The 27,238-nt window shown below is 47.6% G+C and overlaps 3 protein-coding genes across 8 annotated transcripts in view; all 3 read left to right on the forward strand.

Moving 5' to 3' along the window:
* Positions 1 to 27,238, forward strand: part of LOC708768 (NBPF member 20) — an 853,661-nt gene that overhangs the window by 379,612 nt on the left and 446,811 nt on the right.
* On the forward strand, positions 213 to 7,226 carry PEX11B (peroxisomal biogenesis factor 11 beta). Of its 2 annotated transcripts, none has more exons than XM_015150120.3 (4): positions 213 to 295; positions 1,110 to 1,225; positions 1,909 to 2,110; positions 6,032 to 7,226. In XM_015150120.3, exons 1-4 carry the CDS (start codon positions 240 to 242, stop codon positions 6,435 to 6,437), a joined length of 780 nt encoding a protein of 259 aa, XP_015005606.3. In that variant the 5' UTR covers positions 213 to 239; the 3' UTR covers positions 6,438 to 7,226. The 2 variants fall into 2 exon arrangements, with proteins under 2 accessions (XP_015005606.3, XP_028703232.2); XM_028847399.2 differs by having other exon boundaries at positions 213 to 291.
* On the forward strand, positions 8,024 to 26,754 carry ITGA10 (integrin subunit alpha 10). 5 transcript variants are annotated; one of them, XM_028847238.2, is made up of 30 exons: positions 8,024 to 8,629; positions 10,544 to 10,655; positions 10,855 to 10,964; positions 11,178 to 11,269; positions 11,491 to 11,605; positions 13,205 to 13,332; positions 13,820 to 13,968; positions 15,031 to 15,181; positions 15,373 to 15,538; positions 15,672 to 15,745; positions 15,969 to 16,113; positions 16,321 to 16,469; positions 16,707 to 16,850; positions 16,994 to 17,194; positions 17,840 to 17,970; positions 18,691 to 18,857; positions 18,954 to 19,096; positions 19,461 to 19,574; positions 20,077 to 20,162; positions 20,329 to 20,470; positions 20,643 to 20,735; positions 20,895 to 20,971; positions 21,123 to 21,212; positions 21,627 to 21,711; positions 21,883 to 21,996; positions 22,271 to 22,351; positions 22,586 to 22,699; positions 24,331 to 24,426; positions 24,688 to 24,801; positions 25,099 to 26,754. In XM_028847238.2, the coding sequence occupies exons 1-30, from the start codon at positions 8,389 to 8,391 to the stop codon at positions 25,162 to 25,164; spliced, it is 3,690 nt and encodes a 1,229-aa protein (XP_028703071.2). In that variant the 5' UTR covers positions 8,024 to 8,388; the 3' UTR covers positions 25,165 to 26,754. The 5 variants fall into 5 exon arrangements, 3 of the variants coding, with proteins under 3 accessions (XP_028703071.2, XP_015005654.3, XP_077805677.1); XM_015150168.3 differs by having other exon boundaries at positions 8,064 to 8,629; positions 16,991 to 17,194; XR_013398970.1 differs by lacking the exon at positions 21,627 to 21,711 and having other exon boundaries at positions 16,991 to 17,194.

Here is a 27,238-nt window from a genome sequence, read left to right on the forward strand (position 1 = left end):
GGAGTGGTGATCGTCTGATAAGGAGACCCTGGGACAGAGACACACACAATAATACGCAGATGTAGGCTCAAAAGACACGCGTTTCGCGTCCTGAAATTCCGCTTGGAGGGCCAGCTCCACTCGCTTTCTTTTCTGATGTTGTTTGTCCCTCGCGAGGCACCGTTGGGTCGCGCAGGAGGCGTGACTAGGGGCGGGAAGTGGGGCGGGAGCGGGGCCGCGGAGCCTGGGCTACCGCTGTCATGGACGCCTGGGTCCGCTTCAGTGCTCAGAGCCAAGCCCGGGAGCGGCTATGTAGGTGCGGCCCGAATAGGAATGGGGGTGGGGCGGGGGAGGGATGGGCAGAGGAAGACTCTAGTGAGGCGAAGTCAGTTCAGGCTATAGGGGGGTCAAGAAGGGTCAACTCTGGCTACGGGGGCCCGAACGGACCGTGAGGTGCAGATTTGAGCCGCTGTTGAGGAGATGATTCCTTTCCGCTCGCGGAAGAGATGGGGAAACTGAGGCATGAGTGGGTCAGCGGGGAGGCCACTCAGGGTTGCTGTGTCCACATAAGACCGACAGTGTTCTCACTGAGCGGTGATGGAATGAGGAGCATTCACCCCACGGTGGATAGCCCTGGACTCTGCCCCCAGAGCTGAGGAGGCACTCCCAGTTTCCATGTCCCCACACCGTGCTGTCATTCGGGAACTCCTCTGCGTCCGTCCTGGCGTTTGGTCTCCATTCAGCTAGAGGGCCTTGAAATATCTTAGTTCACCTATTCTGAGGAATAAAATGCCCTCCAACTGTCTGCCTCCCCTCATCGATCACATACATGCTCACGCTGATGTGCTTGTGATGGACCCCTGCGGCCTGCACTGGCCCCTTCAGGCCTCATCATTGTCAAATCTCTTATTTGCTCAGCATTCAATAGTGCTCCCCACCCCTTTCTAGACTCTTTTTTCTCCTTATGCCTTTTCCTTCCTCTGACCTGGAGAAATGGTGAGATATGGGCATGGAGGAGGAAGGGGAGTGGTCTCAAACTGGGAAAGGGGGAAGTCTGTGCCTTTTGGAGGATAATTTTGAGCGGAAGGTAAGGGAGGTCTCCACCTTACCTTGCCTGCCCTCTCCTCTAGGGCCGCCCAGTATGCTTGCTCTCTTCTTGGCCATGCGCTGCAAAGGCATGGAGCCAGTCCTGAGTTACAGAAACAGATTCGACAGCTGGAGGGCCACCTGAGCCTTGGAAGAAAGCGTAAGTAACTCTGTCTTTCCTTTTATCCCCCAACCCTTCCTCCGTCCCCAGCTCTCCTTCCTTGGTCCCTCCTTCCTGTACCCTCTCTGCCTGTTCTTTCTCATTTGGCTCTGCACTTACCCTCTGCATGCGTCAAGTTGAGATAAGAGAGCAGGGGTACGGAGGTAATTAGGAGGACTGGAGAGAATGGGGCAAGTTTGAGAAAACTAAACTGGCACAAAAATTAAATTTGAAATTGAAAAATGAAGTGTTTCTGCTCTTTATCTTTTATTTTTTTTGAGACAGAGTCTCTCGTCCAGGTTGGAGTGCAGTGGCCCAATCTCGGCTCACTGCAACGTCTGCCTCCAGATTTAGGCAATTCTCCTGTCTCAGCCTCCTGAGCAGCTGGGACTACAGGTGCCCACCACCATGCCGGGCTAATTTTTGTATTTTTAGTGGAAATGGGGTTTCACCATGTTGGCCAGGCTGGTCTCAAACTCCTGACCTCAGGTGATGCAGCCACCTCGGCCTCCCAAAGTGCTGAAATTACAGGCTTGAGCCACCGCGTCCAGCCTGTTTCTGCGCTTCAAAAAAATTGTTATTATTATTGCTCAACTTTTGCCTTCTTGCTTTCTCTGTTTCTGTTTCTTGCTATCTGCCTCTCTACTTACAAATCCTTGCTTTCCCTTTCTAATCTCCACAAGTTCTACGCCTGGGTAACTCAGCAGATGCCCTTGAGTCAGCCAAAAGAGCTGTTCACCTATCAGATGTTGTCCTGAGATTCTGCATCACTGTTAGTCACCTCAATCGAGCCTTGTATTTTGCCTGTGACAATGTCCTGTGGGCTGGAAAGTCTGGACTGGCTCCCCGTGTGGATCAGGAGAAGTGGGCCCAGCGTTCATTCAGGTTTGATATCCTTTTCTCCTTCAAGATTTTTTTTTTTTTTTTTTTTTTTTTTAGTCTGTATATTGCATAGCTTGTCTTATATGAGGGAAAGATCTCTTAGGATCTTTCCACTTAAGTCTTGATCAGTCACTTGGCTTCCAGTCTTCAGTTAGATCTTAAACTATTGGAGAATATCAAATGGGGGGAGATGGAAGACAGATGATCTTCCATAATGAATGACTAATATTGTGCAAGGTAAGATATTATATCACTTTAATTGTGCTTCTATACCACAGGTTATTCCCCCTCACTACCTGCTTACTCATTCATTCCAAAAATATTTATTAGATGCTTACTGTGGGGCAGGGGATAAAGCAAAGAGCTAAACAGGTAATGTGCCTATGTGCCTGCTCCCATGAAACTTCCAGTTTAGTGGGGGAGTTAGATACTACAATGAATAACTTCTCATATATATTTGTGGGAAAGTATGCGGTATTATGAAAGAATATCACAAGGGGAGCTAATTTAGATTGAAAAATCGGGAAAAAACTCTTTGAGAAAGCAATATTTTAGTTCAGACCTGTTGTCTGAGTAGGAGGAGTTAGACAAAGCCAACAGTAGCAGAAAAGACATTTCCAGAGAAAATAGCACATTCTAAGTAAGGCTTTGAACTAAGACTTCAGGAAGTTAGAGAAATAGAAAGCCAGTGTGACTGACAGTATTGAGTCCATCAGTTCAAATTTGAGAGGTAGACAGGCACCAGACCTTTCATACAGGGCCTTTTAGTTAATGCTTGTTTTATTTTATCCTACAATGGAACATTATTGAAGGATTCTGAGCAGGGAAATGACAAGATTCAAATTGTGTTTAAAGGACATCTCTTTCTGAGATGTTGAAAATGGATTGCAGGCCAGGCGCAATGGCTCACACCTGTAATCCCAGCACTTTGGGAAGCCGAGGTTGGGGGATCACAAGGTCAGGAGTTCAAGACCAGCCTGGCCAACATGGCAAAACCCCGTCTGTACTAAAATTACAAAAATTACCCAGATGTGGCGGCGGGCAGCTGTAATCCCAGCTACTCGAGAGGCTGATGCAGGAGACTTGCTTGAACCCGGGAGGCAGAGGTTGCAGTGAGCTATGATCGTGCTATTGCACTCCAGCCTAGGTGACAAAAGCAAGACTCCATCTCAAAAAAAAAAAAAAAAAAAAAAAAAGAAAGAAAAGAAAATGGATTGCAGTGGGACAAGAGAGGAGGAGATGCCCTAATATGAGCAAGAGATGACCTTGGCTTGGACAAAGGAGGTAGCTGACAATGAAGGCAGAGAGAAATACGATGTGGGAGTAAAATTCCCTAACATACTATCTGTATTTGTTTTTTGTTTTCCTATGATTGTACTTTTTCGTTATATTAACCTTGCTTTTCCCTTCATCTTTCTCAGTGATTTACAACTATAACATGGCTTATGATGTATGAGGGGTGGAAGCAGAGGCATGGCTGGAGCAGTATGGAAAAGCAACTCCCTAAAGGAGTCTATATGTTATATTTATTCATTTCATCCAACAGATACTTACTGAGCTCTTACCGTAGGCATCAGTCTACATACAGGGGTACAGTGGTTAAAGACAAACAAGGCCTCTGCTCCTCTGGAACTTACCTTGTAATGGGATGAGATAAACATAAATAAACAATAAATTAAAATATCATACTGGCAAGTGTTATGCAGGAAATTAAAACAGGGTTATGGAGTAGAGAGTAACTAATTCAGTGCTTTAGATTTAGGGATAAGGGAAGGCCTCTCCGAAGAGGTGATATTTAAGCTCATACCTGAAAAGCAAGAAAGAACTAGCTATGTGAGGATTTTGGAGGGAGAATATTCCAGGTAGAGGGAATAGGTAGTGCAAAGGTCCTAAGGCAAGAACAAGCATGATGAAATTAAAATGTATAAAGAAACCAACATGGTTAGAGCATAATGATTGAGGGAAAGAATGATACAAGGTAAAGTTAGAGGGGTAGGGACCAGATGCTGAGTCCTGTAAGCCTCTCTAAGGTATTTATATTTTATTATGAATGTGATAGGAAGAAAACCATGACGAGCTGTGTTTTTTTGTTTGTTTATTTGTTTTTCTTTTTTTTTTTTTGAGATGGAGTCTTGTTCTGTTGCCCAGGCTGGAGTGCAGTGGTGCAATCTCAGCTCACTGCAACCTCCACCTCCCACGTTCAAGCAATTCTCCTGCCTCAGCCTCCTGAGTAGCTGGGATTACAGGCACGTGCCACCATGCCCGGCTAATGTTTGTATTTTTGGTAGAGACAGGGTTTCACCACGTTGGTCAGGCTGGTCTGGAACTCCTGACCTCATGGTCCGCCTGCCTCAGCCTCCCAAAGTGCTGGAATTATAGGCATGAGCCACCGCGCCTGGCCAACCATGGAGCGTTTTAAGAAGGGAAGTAATGATGTGATTTATGTTTATGCTAGCTACTATATGAAAATAGATTGTTGGGGGTGGGGCAAGAATGGCCACAGTGAGACCAGTTAAAACACTAAAGCAGAAGTCCAGATAAGAGATGTTAGTGGCTTAGAGTATGGCGGTGGGGTGTGATAGAGAGATGTGGTTGGATTCAGGATATACTTTGAAGGTAGATGAAGTTATTGAGTACAGACCACCATTGTCAGATTGGATTGCAAATAAAAAACATGGATTTTTTTACTAAAGAAATTTATAATTTAACACATTTGGCAATTGCTTAAACCTCTGGGCCACTTTTTTTTTTTTTTTTTAAAGAAATAGGGATTGGATTTAGATCACCTTTAATATGTCTGAGTCTCTGAAACAACTGAAATTTGTTCTTTCAAAACAAGTTTGCCTTGTTATAGGTCAAGTAGAGAGAGTGTGTGTGTGTGTGTGTGTGTGTGTGTGTTGCCAAGTGGAAAATGAAGTTTGAGGTTGACCTTGGAAGATTTCATGATGCTCATGAAGTTTAAAACAGGATCTTAAGGTGCACATAAACATGTACTAGTTATAGAATGGTGGGAGGACTTTGTTTCTTCATTTTTATTGGGACATAATTGACAAATATAAATTATATATATTTAAGGAGTTATAGCTCGATGTTTGTACATGTATGTTATGACGTGATCACCACAGTCAAGCTAATTAACATATCCATCACCTCACATAATTACCTTTTTTCTTTTATGGTAAGAACACTTAAGATCTACCCTCCTGGCAAATTTCAAGTATACAATACAGTATTGTTAACTATGGTCACAATGTTGTACATTAGATCTCCAGAACTTATTCATCTTGCATAACTGAAACTTGTACACTTTGACCAATATCTTCCCATTTCCCCCACTCCCCAACCCCTGGCAGCCCCCATTCTATTCTGTGCCTCTATGAGTTAGCCCTTTTTTTTTCGATACAGAATCTTTCTTTGTTGCCCAGGCTGAAGTGCAGTGGTGAGATCTTGGCTCACTGTAACCTCTGCTTCCTGGGTTCAAGCAATTCTCATGCCTCAGCCTCCCGAGTAACTGGGATTACAGGCACTGGCCACCACACCTGGCCAATTTTTGTATTTTTATTAGGGACCAGGTTTTGCCATGTTGACCAGGCTGGTCTCAAACTCCCGACCTCAGGTAATCCACCTGCATCGGCCTCCCAAAGTGCTGGGATTACAGGCATGAGCCACCACGCCCGGCCTTATTTTAGCTTCCACCTATAAGTGAGATTATGCAGTATTTGTCTTTCTGTGTCTGGCTTATTTTGCTTAGCATAGTGTCCTCAAGGGAGGACATTTCTGATAGGGGTAATAGCATTCACTTTACTTCTGATGATCTAATGTGTAATCTCTTTGTGCTACAGGAAAAGAAAATGTGAAAATGTGATGTTGCATATGTTAAGTAGGTATCCATGCCCTTACTGACCCTTTTGCTCTGTGTATCAGGTACTATTTGTTTTCCCTCATCATGAATTTGAGCCGTGATGCTTATGAGATTCGCCTACTGATGGAGCAAGAGTCTTCAGCTTGTAGCCGGCGACTGAAAGGTTCTGGAGGAGGAGTCCCCGGAGGAAGTGAAACTGGGGGACTTGGGGGACCAGGGACTCCAGGAGGAGGTCTGCCCCAGCTGGCTCTGAAACTTCGGCTGCAAGTCCTGCTCCTGGCTCGAGTCCTTAGAGGTCATCCCCCACTTCTGCTAGATGTGGTCAGAAATGCCTGTGATCTCTTCATTCCACTGGACAAACTAGGCCTCTGGCGCTGTGGCCCTGGGATTGTGGGGCTTTGTGGCCTTGTGTCCTCCATCCTGTCTATTCTCACCCTAATCTATCCCTGGCTACGACTCAAGCCCTGACCTTCTGGTACAGGATAAGGAGGGGACCTGAATTGGTGAGATGGAATCTTAGATCGTCCCCCATGTACCAGCCTCATTCGAATTCTACTCTTTGGTTAAAGTTAGAAATTCAGAGATATAGGGGTGGAGGAAGAGCTTTGGGGAAGATGAGGTAAGGAAAGGTGACTCGTGAAGTTAATAGGATGTCTCTAATTTCTAGATGTGCCTGAGCTTCTGTTCTTTTCCTCTGTCTTTGTCTGTGTCTCTCTTGAATGTATTTACTTTCTGTCTGTTAAGTCTATTTAAGGTTCTGTGTCTATGCATCTCTCTCTGTCTTTCTTTTTTTAACCTTCTCATTCTTCTATCCAGGGATTTAATCAGCAGAATTACTTTTTGGTAGGGGAGGTATAAGGTTTGGTCTGTAAGGTTCTAACTGCCTTCTTTTTTCTCACAGAGGTGGCTTATGGCAGATTTTTCCTCCTTGAAACTCCAAACATAATTTTTAATACTATGTGCCAGTGGACTCTTCCCTCATATCTCTGCACCACAAGTGGTTGGATGTTTCCTCTTCCTCCCTCATGTCTACCTCACCAGCCTCGCTCATGATTTGGCCCTTATCCTTCCTTGTACACATACCTTCAGATTTCTGCTTACACTTTGATTTCAGAGCTTTATTCCCTAGTCTGTTCCCTAGTGTAGCATCTTGCTGTAAATCTTGTACAATGATTCTGTGTAAATAGCTGTGGCCTATGCCAATAATGAAGAGCAAGCCTATCAGGTAAGCAAATTAAAGTTCAGTTTGCTCATCAACATTTAGTCTGGTCCCTCATTTTTTGGTCATTTGAGGCCCCTATTCCTGTCACTGTGGTTTGGGTTTTTCTTGGGATTAGCCACTAATGTCACCCACATTATTTTTATTGAGCACCTACAGTATGTCAAGCAAAATACTTAGTGGGCATCCAGAAATCTAAGAAGCTCCACACTCCCAACTTTAAGAAGTTTATAACCTAGCTGAGGAGTTGGGGTGGCAGAGGGGTGGTCTAATACTAAAGTTATTGTCCTGGCTCCACAAAACACATCTCATACCAGCTGATATATAATCCCTCTAAGAAGTAGAATGCCATATGACAGCATAGGCTAAGAGCCAAGAACAGAACTCAGTGGTGTGGGGCTGGTAAGGATTTGGAGCTGTATCTTCACATGTTGGGACTCCCCTGGGTGGGTAGAGAAAATGATACCACTGCTGTCAGCTCTTTCATTTTCCATATTCCAGGTTGAGATAAATAAGGTTAGGAAGTAAAAAGAATCTATTGGCCAGGTGTGGTGGCTCACGCCAGTAATCCCAGCACTTTGGGAGGCCAAGGCAGGTGGATCACTTAAGGTCAGGAGTTCAAGACCAGCCTGGCCAACATGGTGAAACCCTGCCTCTACTAAAAATACAAAAATTAGCCAGGCATGGTGGCATGTGCCTGTAGTCCTAGCTACCTGGGAGGCTGAGGCATGAGAAATGCTTGAACCCAGGAGACGGAGGTTGCAGTGAGCCAAGATTGCACCACTGCACTCCAGCCTGGGTGATAGAGTGAGACTCTGCTTTAACAAAGAAAAAAAAAAAAAGAATCTGAACCTATCTCCTATCCCCCGGCCGGGTGCAGTGGCTCACTTTGGGAGACTGAGGTGGGAGGATTCCTTGAGTTCAGGAGTTCAAGACCAGCCTGGGTAACATAGTGAAACCCTGTCTGTATTCTCAATATAAATAATTTGTCTAAAGCTTTTAGATAAAAGTTTAAGATTCTTTTCTTATAAAAAAGAATCCATCTCCCACTCCTATTCCAAATTTGAGGAAAGCATTATTGACCTGGCAACAACAAACAGTAGAAAAAAAGAAATAGCAGAAATGAACAAAAAAATATGTTCTCCGGATATAGAGATGAGGCCTCCAGGGGGCAGCACCAAGGCAGAGAAATAGACTAAGATGGCTCAGTCCTTGCCTTGGTCTGGGGCTCCCCACAGTTCCCCACCGTCACTCCTCCCATTCCTTCCAACTTTATTTTTAGCTGCCATTGGGAGGGGGCAGGATGGGAGGGAAAGTAAAGAAAACAGAAAAGGAGAGGGACAGACAGAGGCCAGAGGACTTCTCATACCGGACAGAAACGGATCAGGCATGGAACTCCCCCTCATCACTCACCTGTTCTTGCCCCTGGTGTTCCTGACAGGTGAGGGAAATTAACTTCTTGGTTTCTGGTGGGAATGGAAGATACATAGATTGTTTGGAATTGGGACCATTAGAGTTAAAATTTCTTTGGGATTTAGGAAGCGAACACTGGTTCTACATTTCTTGTTATGTGTGTCTGTGTCCTTGTGCATTTTTATGCCCTCACATATGACTGTTTCAATATTGAGACTGGCAGGGGCTAAAGCTGCCTAGGACCTTGTGTAAGATTTGTATCTAATAATAATCATTATAATTATTATTTTTTAAAGATAGAGTCTTACTTTGTTGCCTAGGCTGGACTGCAGTGGTGCAACCATAGCTCAGTAGTCAGGACCACTAGGTGCGTGCCACCACACCCAGCTAATTTTTTTTTTTTTTTTTTGAGACAGGGTCTCACTCTGTCACTCAAGCTGGAGTGCAGTGGCATGATCATGGCTCACTCTAGCCTCAACCTCCCAGACTGAGGTGATCCTCCCACCTTGGCCTCCTGAGTAGCTGAGACTATAGGCATGTGCTACCACACCTGGCTAATTTTTTTTTTTTTTTTTTGTAGAGACAGAGTTTTGCCATGTTGGCCAGGCTGGTCTTTAACTCCTGGACTCAAGCAATCCGCCCTCCACAGCCACCGAGAGTGCTGGGATTATAGGCATGAGCCAGCATGCTTGGCTGAGATTTGTATCTAAATATATAAAATCTTCATCCTTATCCCTATAGGAGTAAGGAGACAAAAAAGAAATGTGATGTGACCTTCCATTGCTAGTCTGATTCCTATTATCTCCTCCCTAACTTCTTACCCTTGGTGGTCCCTGGGGCCTGAGGCATAACTGACTAACTATGTGGTCAGAACTCTGGGTTTATCTAACCAATGAGCTGCAGTTTCTAGTTATACAGCCCTGCCAGTTTTCTGGATGCAAAACTGCTCACATACAAAACACCTTTCTGAAAATGAGCATGGTTTGGGATAAAGCTACAGCCATTGGTAATGGTGGGGGGTAGCCTGAGAGGGGTTGCTTGGAAGTACAGAGCAAGACATAGTTGGGGAAAGGACCATGGGAAGGACAAGAGGCCTGGAATTTCTCCTTGCTAGTGCCCTGTAATCATTGTTTCCTAAAATACCAGCTCTGATTTTTAAAGGCATTGGGGTCAAAAGGGAAGATCAGCCAGGGTAGGGCACCTTTAGAGTGGGTTGAAGACTGAGGAAACCATAGAGGTCGGCGGTGGGGGAGGGGGGAGCAGTTGGGAGAGTAGATGAGTTAAAAAGGAGGCAGGTTGTGGGAAACTTCAGGGTGATGGGACCCTTGGCAAGGATGGATGGCAAACTATGTGTGTGGGCAGGCGGGTGGCTCCACCCAGTTAATTACCACTGAGATTGCCAAGGCTGGAATCAACCAGAGACCTAGACATTGGAAAAAGACAGTGCGAGTGTGACAATGACCCTGGGAGTCAGGAAGAGATAGAGAAGGAGAGAGCCAGACGTGCGGTGCTTCTTAACCTTCCTTTCATTTCCCCTATCTTGGGGAGAATTGGAAGCAATGGTTGTTCTGGGGATACAGAAAGGCCCTCTCCCTCTTTTGACCCTCACAGTTTGTTGAGGAGTGTGTGTGGGAGGAATGTTGTGGAAAAGAGTAACTTGACCTTTTCAGACATGTCTGTGAATGAAATTTCAGAGGTGGGAATGGAAATACAGCTGTACATCAGCATGGCAGAAGGCCACAGGTTAGGCATCTGGACACAAACACAGGAAGGGGATCATCTTTGCCTGAGGCTCTGAGCACAAGACACTGAGAGAGGCCAGAAAAGCTTATGAGTGAAAAAGCAGGCAGACAGAGATTAAGATGCTCCCTCACAGCTTCTCTCTGGCTGTGCCTCTAGCCATTCACTGCTTCGTGCTAACCTTATGATCCTGGCCCCACAGGTCTCTGCTCCCCCTTTAACTTGGATGAACATCACCCACGCCTATTCCCAGGGCCACCAGAAGCTGAATTTGGATACAGTGTCTTACAACATATTGGGGGTGGACAGCGATGGTGAGGAAGAAACTGGAGTGCCAGGGGACTGGGACTGCAGTAGTGCTAACAAAGAGGAGGCAAGATAGATGGGACTCTAAACTAATCTGGCCTTTTGAAAGTGGCTGGGCCTCTAAACTTGCCACCTCCATGCTTTTTCCCTTTGGCCTATGTCAAGGGTCATGTTTGCCCTATGCTTATATTCACATCCTCTTCCCAGGATGCTGGTGGGCGCCCCCTGGGATGGGCCTTCAGGTGACCGGAGGGGGGACGTTTATCGCTGCCCTGTAGGGGGGGCCCACCATGCCCCATGTGCCAAGAGCCACTTAGGTAAGAAGATACCTGACCCTTCTCCTAACCCCTGACCTTGATGCTCTAGAAGCTTCAACTCCCTATACCTCAGCTTTTTCACCCCTAAAATCCACATACTCCCTGTCCCCAATCTGATACCAATCCCTGCTCATTCTCCTCCAAAATCACATGAATTCAAGCACTCCGTCTATAACACCATGATCTCATTCTCTTCTGCCTCCTTCCAACCAGGTGACTACCAACTGGGAAATTCATCTCATCCTGCTGTGAATATGCACCTGGGGATGTCTCTGTTAGAGACAGATGGTGATGGGGGATTCATGGTGAGCTAAGGAAAGGGTGGTGGCAGTGTCTCTGAAGGTCCATAACAGAAAAAAGAGCAATGTGGTAAGGGAAAATGGTCTGTGTGGAGGGGCCAAGGAGTTAAAAACCTAGAAAGCAAGGTAGGTAATGTCAGGGAGTGGTCTTCATGCCTCCTTCAACTGGGAGCATGTTCTGAGGGTGCCCTCCCAAGCCTGGGAGTAACTATTTTCCCCATCCCCAGGCCTGTGCCCCTCTCTGGTCTCGTGCTTGTGGCAGCTCTGTCTTCAGTTCTGGGATATGTGCCCGTGTGGATGCTTCATTCCGGCCTCAGGGAAGCCTGGCACCCACTGCCCAACGTGAGCCAGAGGAAGGCTGAGTACTTGGTTCCCAGAAGGGGATACTGGGTGGGAAAAAGATGGGGCAAAGGGGTATGATGCCTGGCAGAGGGCCTGCATGGCTGTCCTCATTGCTACCTAATATGCTTGCAAAAGCTCCATGTTTCCTGACAGATTAGAATTCAGACTCCTGCCCAGGTATGGTGGCTCACACCTGTCATCCCAGCACTTTGGGAGGCCAAGGTGGGCATATCACTTGAAGTCAGGAGTTCAAGACCAGCCTGGCCAACATGGTGAAATCCCATCTCTACTAAAAAAATACAAAAATTGCTGGGTATGGTGGCTCATGCCTGTAATCCCAGCACTTTGGGAGGCAAAGGCGGGCAGATCATAAGGTCAAGATATCGAGACCATACTGGCCAATATGGTGAAACCCCATCTCTACTAAAAATACAAAAATTAGCTGGGCATAGTGGCGAGCACCTGTAGTTCCAGCTATTCGGGAAGCGGAGGCAGGAGAACCGCTTGATATAGGGAGGCGGAGGTTGCAGTGAGCCGAGATCGTGCCACTGCACTCCAGTTCTGGTGACAGAGTGAGACTCTGTCTCAAAAAAAAAGAGAAAAAAACACAAAAGTTAGCCGGGCGTGGTGGTGCATGCCTGCAATCTCAGCTACTCGGGAGGCTAAGGCAGGAGAATCTCGCTTCAACCCAGGAGGTGGAGGTTGCAGTGAGCCAAGATTGTGCCACTGCACTCTAGCCTGGGTGACAGAGTAAGCAAGACACCATCTCAATAATAATAATAATAATAACTCGGACTCCTTATCAGGAGTCCATGATCTGGCCTGGCACAGTGGCTCATGCCTATAATCCCAACATTTTGGGAGGCCAAGGCAGGAGGATTGTTTGAGGTCTGGAGGTTTGAGACCAGCCTGGGCAACATAGACCCCATCTCTACAAAAATAAAAAATAAAAAAATTAGCCAGGCATGGTGGTGCATGCCTGTGGTCCCAGCTACTCAGGAGGCCAAGGTGGGAAGATCGTTTGAGCCCAGGAGGTCGAGGCTGCAGTGAGCCATGATTATGCCACTACACTCCAGCCTGGGCAACAGAGTGAGACTCTGTCTCAAAAACAAACAAAATGTTCTCTACCCAAATGCCTTTCCTAATATTCTCTTCTCCTTAAATATTTTCAGTCTTTACTATCTTCTTAGTTGCTACCATGTTTCATTCCCCACCATCAGAACCAATCTGCTTTTGTTCCCCCACTGTACAGAGTCATGCTATGTTCCTACCTAGCATTTAATTCCTTCTTGTTTTTTAGAGCATTGTATTTATAAATTATATATATATAAATGTGTATATTTGTGTGTTTATATACCTATATATACATATATACACACATATATACATTTATATATATACTTACATACACACAATTACTGAAGATTACTAAAGGGATCTTTTATTAATTTCTACACTTACACAGAGCCTGGCACAGTACCTTTTTTGCATGTAAGAAGTGCCTTATAAATGTCTAAATTGAACGTGTCCTCCTGTGACCTCTTTCCTTTGTTGCCCCCAGCTCAGTGTCTTCTACCTCAGTTTTCCCCTTCCTTCTAGGCTGCCCAACATACATGGATGTTGTCATCGTCTTGGATGGCTCCAACAGCATCTACCCCTGGTCTGAAGTTCAGACCTTCCTACGAAGACTGGTAGGGAAACTGTTTATTGACCCGGAACAGATACAGGTAAGAGAAGGCAATATGAGCTAGGCGCAGTTGCTTGTGGCACCTACTCAAGAGGTGGAGGTGGGAGGATCCCTTGAGGCCAGGAGTTCAAGACTAGCCTGGGCAATATAGTGAGACCTCATCTCTAAAAATATGAAAAAAAAAAAAAAAAGAAATTAGCCAGGCATGGTGGCATGCACCTGCAGTCCCAGCTACTCAGGAGGCTGAAATAAGAGATCAATTGAGCCCATGAGTTTGAGGCTGCAGTGAGCTTTGATCACACAGCTGCACTCCAGCCTGGGTGAAAGAGTGAGACCCCATTTCTTAGAGAGAGAAAAGCAATATGGATGGGCTTGGAAGGGGAGAGAGAGAGAGAGAGGGGATAAATGTAGGTGTTATCTTCAGTAGTATCCAGGTGTTCATCTCTCCTCTTCTTACATACTTTCTTCTTCCTCCTCTCCCCCGATCTCACATACATACATTTCTTTTGAATGCGCTTTATTCCCAGGTGGGACTGGTACAGTATGGGGAGAGCCCTGTACATGAGTGGTCCCTGGGAGATTTTCGAACGAAGGAAGAAGTGGTGAGAGCAGCAAAGAACCTCAGTCGGCGGGAGGGACGAGAAACAAAGACTGCGCAAGCAATAATGGTGGCCTGGTGAGGCACTGGGAAGAGAGGTGTGGGAGGCTAGAGCAATGAAGCCTTAGAAGAGTTAGGGCAGGGCTGGGTGCGGTGGCTCCCGCCTGTAATCCCAGCACTTTGGGAGGCCGAGGCGGGCAGATCACCTGAGGTCGGGAGTTTGAGACCAGCCTGACCAACATGGAGAAACCCCATCTCTACTAAAAATACAAAATTAGCCAGGCATGGTGGCACATGTCTGTAATCCCAGCTACTCAGGAGGCTGAGGCAGGAGACTCTCTTGAACCCGGGAGGTGGAGGTTGCGGTGAGCCGAGATCATGCCATTGCACTCCAGCCTGGGCAATAAAAGCAAAACTCCATCTCAAAAATAAAATAAAATAAATTAAGAAATAAAATAAAACTTTCCCTTTAAAAAAAAGAAAAAGAAAAAAAAGAAGAAGGAGAAGTTAGGGCAGGTTTGGAGTGCAGTGTGTATATCCCAAGATGTCTTGCATACTTTCTTTGTATGTACACTAATGGTACACAGAGGAAGGCTAAGTGGGCTGTCACTGCACTCCCTCTCACTACATTTCTACGAAGTGTCTATGTCTGTGTCTTTCCATATTTCACAGACAGAAGTATCTTTCTATCCCTCCACTCCAACAGTGATCCTGGCCCACAGGTTCTCCACTACTAATGTCCTAGCCCACGTTCCAAACATGATCCAAAACTCATCTCTAGGGGCACAGTGGTAAAATTGAAACAAAACAAAACAACTCATCTCTGGGAGGAGTCCCTGCCCAGACCATTCTCTTCTGTTCTATATTTCCTTAATATTTGTCCTCCCAAGTACAATATTTGTTGAATGAATCTGAGTGTATGAATGTTGTACTTATTTAGATCGATAAGCTACTCTGTATGTTCTATGACATTCAAACATTTGAGCTCTCATTCCATGCCATCTCCATGTTAAATACTCAAGAAATGGCCTAAAAGGCAAGATGCCTGACCTCAGTGAAGTGCTGATGTTAAATCCTGTGTGTGTGTGTGTGTGTGTGTCTGCACACATCTGATCACACCTCACTCCTTTCTCTTCTCAGCACAGAAGGGTTCAGTCAGTCCCATGGGGGCCGACCCGAGGCTGCCAGGCTACTGGTGGTTGTCACTGATGGAGAGTCCCATGATGGAGAGGAGCTTCCTGCAGCACTAAAGACCTGTGAGGCTGGAAGAGTGACACGCTATGGGATTGCAGTGAGAATTCACCCTGGATCTGGAAGAGTTGGGGGGTGGCAGGGGGGCAGTGTCTTGTGAACTGTCCAAGTACTGGGAACTTGAGGAAAACAAGGGCATTAACTACTTCCCAGACTTCAGCCACATCATGTTAGTTGGCTGTGTTCTGTGCCAACTCTAACACCTCATTCCTTGATCTTATGACCTCTTAGGTCCTTGGTCACTACCTCCGGCGGCAGCGAGATCCCAGCTCTTTCCTGAGAGAAATTAGAACTATTGCCAGTGATCCAGATGAGCGATTCTTCTTCAATGTCACAGATGAGGCTGCTCTGACTGACATTGTGGATGCACTAGGAGATCGGATTTTTGGCCTCGAAGGTGAGGATTACTCTGGAGAAATGGACAGGGTGGGAGAAGTTCTGGAGTGTGGGTGGGGCTCTGGAGTGAGTTCAGTAGGTCAAAGGGAAACTGTCTTCCCCTGATATTGTCTCAATATTTTCTCACGACTAAGGTTCCCATGCAGAAAATGAAAGCTCCTTTGGGCTGGAAATGTCTCAGATTGGTTTCTCCACTCATCGGCTAAAGGTTGGACAGATTGACCCCTTCATGACTTCTCCCATTCTCTGACTCAGATAACTTCAACCACAGGGCCCTCCAGATTCCTCCTTTAACCAGCCTCCATGCTGACCTTCCCATGCCTTTCCAACTGAGCCCAGCAGACCCTCAGTGATCTTTTCACTCCTGGACTGTTTTTTTCCCTTTATTCCCCACTGTCTTCTCAGTGACTCCAACTGCTTCTGTCCCACAGGATGGGATTCTCTTTGGGATGGTGGGGGCCTATGACTGGGGGGGCTCTGTGCTATGGCTTGAAGGAGGTCACCACCTTTTCCCCCCACGAATGGCTCTGGAAGACGAGTTCCCCTCTGCATTGCAGAACCATGCAGCCTACCTGGGTGAGTAGCAGAGTTGCAGAGGGCTTGCAGGGTAGGGGAGGAAATACATCCCTAGTTGCGGGGTATGAAATACTCCCTCTTAACTCATGAGGTTTCTCACTGACCTCTTACTACTTCCCTTGGGACCTCCTGCTGTGCCTTTAGGGAACCCCCTACTCTGGACCCCATCTTCTTTTCCTTTACCTCTGTTACTTTGCTCACTTCTAGGTTACTCTGTTTCTTCCATGCTTTTGCGGGGTGGACGCCGCCTGTTTCTCTCTGGGGCTCCTCGATTTAGACATCGAGGAAAAGTCATCGCCTTCCAGCTTAAGAAAGATGGGGCTGTGAGGGTTGCCCAGAGCCTCCAGGGGGAGCAGGTAGGGCATCCAAGGAAGAGTGGGACCTTTGGATTCCCAGGGACCTCCGGGCTGTTGGGGAGGAGTGTGAAGTGGGTAAGAGAGAGGCCTGCAAAGTCTGTGCGGAATTCTGGTTGGCAGAGTCTGTCAGGGATGTAAGGAGCAGACTGGCAGGCTGGTGAGTGTTTCCCACTGAGTCCACTTGTCTACAGTCACCTTCCCTTTTCTCTGGGGTCATCATCACCCACCATTCCCCAGATTGGTTCATACTTTGGCAGTGAGCTCTGCCCATTGGATACAGATAGGGATGGAACAACTGATGTCTTACTTGTGGCTGCCCCCATGTTCCTGGGACCCCAGAACAAGGAAACAGGACGTGTTTATGTGTATCTGGTGGGCCAGGTGAGACTTGCTGGGACCCCCTGCCCTGGACTTGCGTTGTGGGGGTGGGGGAGGAAAGGAGGGAGGGTGTACATATTTGAGGGTTTGCTGAGAGGTTGGGGCTGCTGGATTAGCATCTTCTATCTTCTCTCCTCCACCAGCAGTCCTTGCTGACCCTCCAAGGAACACTTCAGCCAGAACCCCCCCAGGATGCTCGATTTGGCTTTGCCATGGGTGCTCTTCCTGATCTGAACCAAGATGGTTTTGCTGATGTGGCTGTGGGGGCACCTCTGGAGGATGGGCACCAGGGAGCACTGTACCTGTACCATGGAACCCAGAGTGGAGTCAGGCCCCATCCTGCCCAGGTCAGGAGTACCCAAATAAAGCAGGGGCATGGTTGTAGGAAGAGGAGTAGGGGGATGCTCTTTGCTTGTCAATAGTCCCCTTGGCTTGAGACCCAAACTGAACAAGTGCTTTTATTAGTAGGCAAAAACTTAAGGCAGTGGGGTAGAATACAGGTTGCTGAACTAAGAACTCCTGAACACAGGCAAGTTTCTCTTATTCCCAGGACTGATGGGAGGATTATAAAGAGCAAGGCATGGCTGGGCGCGGTGGCTCACGTCTGTAATCCCAGCACTTTGGGAGGCCGAGGCAGGCGGATCACCTGAGGTCGGGAGTTGGAGACCAGCCTGGCCAACATGATGAAACTCTACTAAAAATACAAAAAGTTAGCTGGGCCTGGTGGCGCACGCCTGTAATCCCAGCTACTTGGAAGGCTGGGGCAGGAGAATTGCTTGAACCTGGGAGGCGGAGGTTACAGTGAGCCAAGATCACACCATTGCACTCCAGCCTGGGCAACAAGAGTGAAACTCCATCTCAAAAATAAAAAATAAAAATAAATAAATAAATAAATAAAATAAATAAAGTAAAAATAAAGAAAGAGCAAGGCAGGAGGCCTGAGAAACTAGGTGTATGGGTCCCTGCCTTAGTCTCCTCTCTCTTCCTCTCAGAGGATTGCTGCTGCCTCCATGCCACATGCCCTCAGCTACTTTGGCCGAAGTGTGGATGGCCGGCTAGATCTGGATGGAGATGATCTGGTCGATGTGGCTGTGGGTGCCCAGGGGGCGGCCATCCTGCTCAGGTGAGGGGTCCCAGCTCAGGTAGCAGTGGACAGCATAGCATAGCTGTTAAAGGCAAGGGCCTTAAAGTCACAGACTGAGATTTGGGTTTCTTGGTCAACTTACTCTGTGCCTCCATTCCTAGTTTAAAAAAATGACAAAATAGTAATAGTACCTACCTTATAGGTTTATTGTGAGGGTTAAATGAGATAATCCATATAATGATTTTAACACAGTGCCTAGCATATAAGTGCCTATTGACGTGAATCTAGGGCCGGGTACAGTGGCTCACACCTGTAATCCCAGCACTTTGGGAGGCCAAGGTAAGAGGATCATTTGAGGCCAGGAGTTCAAGACCAGCCTGGCCAACATGGTGAAACCCTGTCTCTACTAAAAATACAAAAAATTATCTGAGCATGGTGGTGGGCGCCAGTAATCCCAGCTACTCGGGAGGCTGAGGCAGGAGAATCACTTGAACCCAGGAGGCAGAGGTTGCAGTGAGCTGAGATCGCCCCACTGCACTCCAGCCTGGGCCACAGAGTGAGCTCCATCTCAAAAAAAAAAAAAAAAAGATCAATGACATGAATCTATTATCTTACTTCTGTCAGAGGGCTCCCGGGGAGGGTGACATATGCATTCAGCCCCTCCTTCTTTGTTTTAACCATGGAGTAGCAAACACTGGGCTTGCGCTTCTCAAGGGCTTACCTCCTACTGATAGAATTTCTTTTCCACACTGTTCCCAGCTCCCGGCCCATTGTCCATCTGGCCCCGTCACTGGAGGTGACCCCACAGGCCATCAGTGTGGTTCAGAGGGACTGTAGGCGGCGAGGCCAGGAGGCAGTCTGTCTGACTGCAGCCCTCTGCTTCCAAGTGACCTCCCGTACTCCTGGTCGCTGGGATCGCCGATTCTGTGAGTGACTAAAGCGCATCACAGGCAACTCTCAATTCCTTGCCTGCCTTCCTCACTAGACCCCTTTCCACCCTCACTCTTGCCTCCTTCATTCAGACATGAGGTTCACAGCATCACTGGATGAATGGACGGCTGGGGCACGTGCAGCATTTGATGGCTCTGGCCAGAGGCTGTCCCCTCGGAGGCTCCGGCTCAGTGTGGGGAATATCACTTGTGAGCAGCTACACTTCCATGTGCTGGTAAGGAGAGGGCAGGAACTGAGAATGAGGAGAAGTCTGGGTCAGAGGAGGAATTTCAGCTGGATCAGCAAGAAAGCCAAAGCCGGGAGAACGAGATGATTCAGACTTTGGAGTCAGGGCTGATCTGGGTTTGAATCCTAGCTGTGCCATTTACCACCTATGAATTCTGGCAAGTCCAACCCTCAGTTTTCTTGTCTGCAAAGGGGTGATAATAATAATAACTATATCATAGGAGTTGTATTAAAATTAAATTTAGTAATACAGTTAAGATCTTAGGACAGTGCCCAACACACAGAAAATACTTCATAAATGATCACTACAATTATCACATGATCCTTGACTCTGTGACTCTGTTTTCCTTCAGGATACGTCAGATTACCTCCGGCCTGTGGCCTTTACTGTGACCTTTGCCTTGGACAATACCACAAAGCCAGGGCCTGTGCTGGATGAGGGCTCACCCACCTCTATACAAAAGCTGGTCAGCAGTGCCATGCCCTGCCCCTTGCCCCCAACACTGCCCTCTTTCTTTTTTTTTTTTTTTTTTGAGACGGAGTCTCACTCTGTCGCCCAGGCTGGAGTGCAGTGGCGCGATCTCGGCTCACTGCAAGCTCCGCCTCCCGGGTTCACGCCATTCTCCTGCCTCAGCCTCCCGAGTAGCTGGGACTACAGGCGCCCACAACCGCGCCCGGCTAATTTTTTGTATTTTTAGTAGAGACGGGGTTTCACCGTGGTCTCGATCTCCTGACCTTGTGATCCGCCCGCCTCGGCCTCCCAAAGTGCTGGGATTACAGGCGTGAGCCACCGCGCCCGGCTGCCCTCTTTCAAGAGAAAAGGGAGGGAGAAGACATGAGATCATGGTGAAATCTGACCTGGGATCCTCGAATAAAAATATGCCCACTTTTGTCTTTTCACTTTTCCCCTATTCTATTCCTTTCCTCCTTGCTTCCCTCTCAACCCTTAGGCCCTTCCCTTTCTTCCAGGTCCCCTTCTCAAAGGATTGTGGCCCTGACAATGAATGTGTCACAGACCTGGTGCTTCAAGTGAATATGGACATCAGAGGCTCCAGGTTGGATGGACATGTACTGGGCAAACCAGGGTGACCTGAGACAGACTGGAAGGGACTCGAAGGGAGCTGGGGGTAGGGGGTTGTTTCTTACCCATGATAACAAAAGTGAGACTTTTGGCACTCCCCTCCTTCAACTCCTGGTCTCTCCCTCATTCATCATTCCCAGGAAGGCCCCATTTGTGGTTCGAGGTGGCCGGTGGAAAGCGCTGGTATCTGCAACTCTGGAAAACAGGAAGGAAAATGCTTACAATACTAGCCTGAGTCTCATCTTCTCTAGAAACCTCCACCTGGCCAGTCTCACTCCTCAGGTGCCCTTGGAGGAGGGGGTGTGGGAGAAGGAAAGAAAGGAGGAGGAAGAAGGTTGGGGTACTGGCCTCAGCTGTGAGGTGTTCTAGAGAATGGCTCAGTGTTTAGAGGCTGTGGGTAGGACAGCAGTTGCAGCCCCAGCTCCAGCTTCCATCTCCATTCCCCTGCCCTCAGAGAGACAGCCCAATAAAGGTGGAATGTGCAGCCCCTTCTACTCATGCCAGGCTCTGCATTGTGGGGCATCCTGTCTTCCAGACTGGAGCCAAGGTGAGTTGGGGTCTAGGATGAAAAGGAGGCTCTAGGAGGGCAGAGGCTGGGATCTGAGGGTCCTGGGACTTCAGGGAAGGAGGCACACAAGGGCTCCTGTTCCTCTGTAGTTGTTCCATGAGAAAGACTCTACCATTACCCCGTGTCCCCTGCCCCTAGGTGACCTTTCTGCTTGAGTTCGAGTTTAGCTGCTCCTCTCTCCTGAGCCAAGTCTTCGTGAAGCTGACTGCCAGCAGGTGAGAATGAGGGAACTTTCTTCTAGACCTCTCCTCCTACTGAGTCTTGACTGGAGGGGTGGGGAGGAACAACACTGATTCCTCTATTAGCAGAGAAGGGCGTCTTCTGAGGAGGGGTTGAGATGTGAGCCTCTCCCCTCTGACCCTACAGTGACAGCCTGGAGAGAGATGGAACCCTTCAAGATAACACAGCCCAGACCTCAGCCCACATCCAATATGAGCCCCATCTCCTCTTCTCTAGGTAGGCCCAGCTTCTAGGTGGGACCCAGTTCTCACTTCACACTCACACCCTTATGCTGCTTCCCTCCCTTTCCATGTGCCTCAGTGTTTCCCAAAACCCAAGCCCTTGCGGCTGCTCAGTCTTTTTGCCCTTAATCCTATTCATGCTGAACCTTCCCTTTTAAGCATCTTACTTTCCTAGGTATAAGGTTTTGCCAGGCCTTGGGCACTGGAGCTGGGATGAGGGGATGTGGGATGTAGCCACAAAGCTTGCATTGTCTGTGTCATGTTCTACTTCTGTCTTCTGCATGTACCCCCATCTCTTTATCCATGTGCTGGCCCTGCCTCCTCTGAATCCATGTCTGTGTGCTGATCATGTGCCCTGTGTCTGTGTCATGGCTGTGACCATGTACTTCCTGACTTGGTGTTCACACAGTGAGTCTACCCTGCACCGCTATGAGGTTCACCCATATGGGACCCTCCCAGTGGGTCCTGGCCCAGAATTCAAAACCACTCTTAGGGTGAGAAGCTGGAGGGGTCTTGGCATGAAGGGGAGGTGGGAGAACAGCAGCTTTGTGGGAAAAGGATTGGAAGGGTCTCTCTTGGATTTTAATGGTATCTAGGGTGAAGGGGAACAGATGAGGAAGGGCCTTCCATCTCCCACTTCTTACTATTCCCAACCTTCCTCTTAGGTTCAGAACCTAGGCTGCTATGTGGTCAGTGGCCTCATCATCTCAGCCCTCCTTCCAGCTGTAGCCCATGGGGGCAATTACTTCCTATCACTGTCTCAAGTCATCACTAACAATGTGAGTCTGGTCTAGGAGGGCATGGAGTCCTGCCCCCTTGAGCTGGTGGACTCACTGAAGCTGGACACCAGACCAGCTCCCTATCTGTTGGGCTGCTACTCTTGGGGCTCCTCTCTCTGGGGGGGGGGCTTTCTTTTCACACATGTGGCTTATTTGGGAGAATAAAAAGGGATTATAAGGGGAAGAACTGCAAGGTGTGGGTATGTTCCAGCTCAGCCTTTAGTGGCTAGCCCCACCCCATCAGGAGGGTCTTTCAAGTTGGATCTTCCCCTAGGCAAGCTGCACAGTGCAGAATCTGACTGAACCCCCAGCATCCCCTGTGCATCCAGAGGAGCTTCAACACACAAACAGACTGGTATGAGTCACAAGGGGGTGTCGGAGTGGGAATGCAAGTGGAGTTGGGTGCCCTGGACAAGGGGGTAGGAACTGGAGCGGAGAGGAAGGGATCTTTCCACCCCAGGGTCTGATCTGGAGTGGGAATGAAAATGGAGTCAGGTGCCTTGGGACAAGACTGTGTGAACTAGAGGTGGGGAAAGAGGATCTTTCCACCACAGAGTCCTGATCTGTCTGTCTCTCTCTCTTCTGTTAGAATGGGAGCAATACTCAGTGTCAGGTGGTGAGGTGCCACCTTGGGCAGCTGGCAAAGGGGACCGAGGTCTCTGTTGGACTATTGAGGCTGGTTCACAATGAATTTTTCCGAAGAGTAAGCCTTTCCTTTTCTACTACTCCCCTCTTTTGCTCCTTTCTGGAACTTTAGCATAGGTTTTGGAGGTAGACAGACCCATGTTCAAGTTTCACTTTTGCCTCTTACTAGCTATTTGACCACGAGCAAGTTATTTCATCTCCCTAAGCCTCTTTTTCCTAATCTCTAAAAGGGGAAGATAATACCAATTTCATGGGGTTGTTATAAAGAATAAATGAATAATGAGCTGGACATATGGTGAACACAAGTTATTATCCTTGTATTTTCCTCCACTGACCATTCCTTAGTGCTGTATCAATCAACATTTACAGGATACCTACATTTAATCAGTTAATAATCCATCAAGTGCCTATTACGTAAAAGGCCCTGTATTAGGCTGACACTGAGGAGAATATCTCCAACATTTAGCCCCCATGCCTAACTCATTGTAGGTGCTTAATATATTTTTGCTAAATGAATGAATAATTGATATTACATGCAGGATTTGCATTGGGGAGCAGTGGGAAGTAAGATTGTATAGGCGAGAGGGATCTAGATTATGAAAGGCCTTTGAATCCAGGGAGAAATTGAACTTAATATGACAGGTAGTGAGGAGTCAGTGTGAGTTCCTCCTGGGCAGGGGAATGGCATCTTAATTGTAATGGCATTTGGCACTAAGGTTGATGTGCTTTCCCATATCTACCTGGAATAACACAAGATCCCTGGGATGTCATCATATGTTTTAGGGAAGTTCAGTCCAATAAACCATCCTTCTCCAAGTCTCTTTGTCCTTCTTTGGTATCTTTTTTTCATTAATCTATTCATGCTTTCAACAAAGATTTATTAAGAAACCACTACATGGCTGGGCGCGGTGGCTCACGCCTGTAATCCCTGCACTTTGGGAGGCCGAGGCAGGCGGATCACGAGGTCAGGAGATCAAGACCATCCTGGCTAACACAGTGAAACCCTGTCTCTACTAAAAATACAAAAAATTAGCTGGGTGTGGTGGCGGGCGCCTGTAGTCCCAGCTCCTTGGGAGGCTGAGGCTGAGGCAGAAGAATGGCGTGAACCCGGGAGGCGGAGCTTGCAGTGAGCAGAGATCGCGCCACTGCACTCCAGCCTGGGTGACAGAGAGAGACTCCATCTCAAAAAAAAAAAAAGAAAAAGAAAAAGAAACTGCTACATACTTGGCACTGTGCTATCTACTAGGCACCAAGGACACAAAAGTTATTAAGGCACAGCCTTTAACCTGGAGGATCTTATAGTTCAGGAGTGAAAGACAGAAGTAAACACCAGGGTTGGTGGGGGTTAGGAAGAATGATTTCCCTAAATCCCAGAGGGGATGACTTCTAAACTTCAATCTAAAGGAGGGGTAGAGGTCAGCCAAAGGAAAGAGAAGTAGAATGCATTTCAGGTAAAGTACCAGATGTACTGACTGTCCTTGGAAAACAAACAGCAGCAGCAGATGTGACCAGGGGTTTTCCATCTATTATCCTTCCTCTCTTTTCCCATTGGTCTTCAGCCTTTTCTTCTAGTCTTGAGAGCCCTTGAGGTTATGTCTCTCGGCCTCAACTTTGCTATTGGGATTCTAAACAACTACATCACCTGGTGATGGCTCATTTTAAATGTCTTCCTATCCACTTGTTCCACAGGCCAAGTTCAAGTCCCTGATGGTGGTCAGCACCTTTGAGCTGGGAACCGAGGAGGGCAGTGTCCTACAGCTGACTGAAGCCTCCCGTTGGAGTGAGGTGGGGCCGGAGACCGAGTTTGAGAGCTGTGAAAATAATGATGATGGGTATAGGATAGGGCCACCCGTGGGCTTTTCCAGAACAAAGGCATCTCCATCAGGTAGCAGGATCCTAGTGTTCCACTGCCGCCATTCCTGCCTCCGTTTCTTTCTTTTAAGTAGAAGGAGGTTATTCTATTTAGGGGCTGGCTTTGGTATAGTGTGAGATGAGACTAGTTGGGTTACAGAATGCATGTAGAAAACTACTCTTCTCTCCATACAGAGCCTTCTGGAGGTGGTTCAGACCCGGCCTATCCTCATCTCCCTGTGGATCCTCATAGGCAGTGTCCTGGGAGGGTTGCTCCTGCTTGCTCTCCTTGTCTTCTGCCTGTGGAAGGTAAGCACTGCTTTAGTGGGGAGTGTGGAGCATGCTGCCCATGAGTTGAAGAATTCTTGATTATAGCAGAGAGAACATGATTTGTGCTGGGCAGCTAAGCAGGCTGTGGATGTCATGCCCAGGTCTCCTTCGCCGTACCCCACAAATGTTGGTTAAATTCTCCTAAGCCAAATAAAATAAATTTGAATTCCATTTTTGGAAACAGAACAAAAGTGAAGATCTCAGATAAGTCTGAGAGCTACTGGCAGGGTTCCCAGTCCAGGCATTTGGCGATGACGCTTATCTTTTCCTCTACAGCTTGGCTTCTTTGCCCATAAGAAAATCCCTGAGGAAGAAAAAAGAGAAGAGAAGTTGGAACAATGAATGTAGAATAAGGGTCTAGAAAGTCCTCCCTGGCAGCTTCTTCAAGACACTTGCATAAAAGCGGAGGTTTGGGGGCTCAGATGGGACAAGCAGCCGCCTCTGGACTATCTCCCCAGACCAGCAGCCTGACTTGACTTTTGAGTCCTAGGGATGCTGTTGGCTAGAGAAGAGGCTTTACCTCAGACAAGAAGAGCTGGCACCAAAACTAGCCATGCTCCCACCCTCTGCTTCCCTCCTCTTCATGATCCTGGTTCCATAGCCAACACTGGGGCCTTTGTTTGGGGTCCTTTTATCCCCAGGAACCAATCATTTTTTTGCCTAGGTGCCTGACTCCTTTCAGATTCCCTCTTAATCTTCCCTCACAGTTTGGAAAGGATAAGAGTTATCTTCCTCGATTCTTCCACCCTCTCACCTTCCTGCCTGTTCCCCACTCCACAGGAGGGAGCTGACGTTGGCTTGAAAGGAGTAAAGTCAACATCTGCTGCTTTCCTGTGGACTCTGGTGATTCATAGAGCCAGATGGGGAGAGTCAACAGGAAAAAAGGAGGGAGGAGGAAAAGCCACAAGAGACATTCTGTACAATTCCAAGGAACAGAGAAGCCTTAGACAGGCAACTGCCATCCCCCCTGAAACCTGAGACCTGTGGTGCACTCGCCCGCCCTCAGGTGTTGGTGAAACAGAGCTGCCCCCAGGCTCGCTGGGCATAGGCTTCCTGATTCCAAGCCTTTTCTGGGAGCAAAGCCAGGGCCTGGTGCCTGATTTTCTGTAGCCAGGAGCCCTCAGGTGGCTGGAGCTGGAAAAGCAGGGAGGACTGGGTGTACCTAGGCAATGTTTTCTCTACTTCTTTCAAGTCTTATACTCACTCTTGAGCCCTCCTTAGGGCCTGCTTAGAAAGCAGACAGGAGAGAGTGTCCTGCTGCTTGGTGATGGGAAATGCTTTCACTTTACCGGCTTTGGGAAGCAGCAGCCCCATGGGATCTAACGTGAGGGGTCTGCATTAAGAAGCCTTCAAGGGTGGCATGGGACTGTGGGGAGCAAGCCCTTACTTGCTCAGCACTGGTTATGTAGCACAAATAGCTCCTAGGAAAATGTTTCTGGGGCAACCCTATAGAACCTTGGTCATATTTTGCAGGGTTTCTCTGGTGGAATCAGTTTGCCAGCCCTTGCTTGATGTTTAGCGGAAATCTCCAGGTTAATTTCTATCTATGACCCCTCCCCAACCCACTCCATATTTGGGTCATGGCCAGTAAAGGCAGTTGGAGTCTCATAGACAACTGGGTAACTTATATTTCTTTGTAATCAAGACTTGAGATATCGAAGTCAGTTATTGATCTCCAGAGTGCAGCTCTGAGAGCCTTTTGAAGAATCAGCACTCATTTAGAGCTGAGAAGAGAGAAGACCTGATTGGGTGGTTGACTAGCAATCACAGAACCTGTCCTCCCAGGCTGTTCCTGAGGCCTGACCACAGTGTTTATTTTGGCATGTCTCTGGCCTTCTGCAGAGGCCCACCCTCATGGGCATTGTCTCTGTTTCCCAGCAGGGTGGACAGTATATCAGATGGTCAGAACAAATAAAGTTCAGTGTCAAATGACCTTTGGCTCTATATGTGTTCCCTAGGATATAGACTGCTCAGTAATAGTGAGAGGTAGATACTTGTTTTGCCTGGGACTTTACAGAATGGAGTCCCTGGAAGGCAAAGTTAAGAAGTATTTTAAATGTTTTCTGTGGCTCTCCCACAGGAGATGTATTCTAGCCTCCTGTAATTCTCACCTGCTTAAGTGACCAGAAAGTATAAAGGTCTGGGAAGCACAGAGGCTTGGATTGAAATCCTGTCTGCCATTTATTAACTATATGGCCTTCAGCAAGTCATAACTTCCCTGAGGCTCAGATAATAATAAGAGGCTGTGTATTACAGTGGTGAACAATGAGGGCAGATTTGGGTTTAAATCTAGGCTATACAACTTAAAAATTCCGTTTCACCTAGGACAGACTTAACTTCTCTAAATCTTGGCTTTCTCATCTTTAAACCTGTTAGGGTCATGAAGACAAAATGAAATAATCCAAGAAAAGTGAGC

Source organism: Macaca mulatta, chromosome 1 (genome assembly GCF_049350105.2).
Source record: "Macaca mulatta isolate MMU2019108-1 chromosome 1, T2T-MMU8v2.0, whole genome shotgun sequence".
In the NCBI taxonomy this organism is placed as follows: Eukaryota; Metazoa; Chordata; class Mammalia; order Primates; family Cercopithecidae; genus Macaca; species Macaca mulatta.

Bases quoted from the DNA above. Each gene is read 5' to 3' on its own strand.
- PEX11B (XM_015150120.3), top strand. From the start codon at position 240: ATGGACGCCTGGGTCCGCTTCAGTGCTCAGAGCCAAGCCCGGGAGCGG. The intron at 296-1,109 runs GTGCGGCCCGAA...CCTCTCCTCTAG, and splicing joins GCCCGGGAGCGGCTATGTAG to GGCCGCCCAGTATGCTTGCT. The intron at 2,111-6,031 runs GTTTGATATCCT...TCTGTGTATCAG, and splicing joins TGGGCCCAGCGTTCATTCAG to GTACTATTTGTTTTCCCTCA.
- ITGA10 (XM_015150168.3), top strand. From the start codon at position 8,389: ATGGCTCAGTCCTTGCCTTGGTCTGGGGCTCCCCACAGTTCCCCACCG. The intron at 10,965-11,177 runs GTAAGAAGATAC...CCTTCCAACCAG, and splicing joins ATGTGCCAAGAGCCACTTAG to GTGACTACCAACTGGGAAAT. The intron at 22,700-24,330 runs GTAAGCCTTTCC...CTTGTTCCACAG, and splicing joins ACAATGAATTTTTCCGAAGA to GCCAAGTTCAAGTCCCTGAT.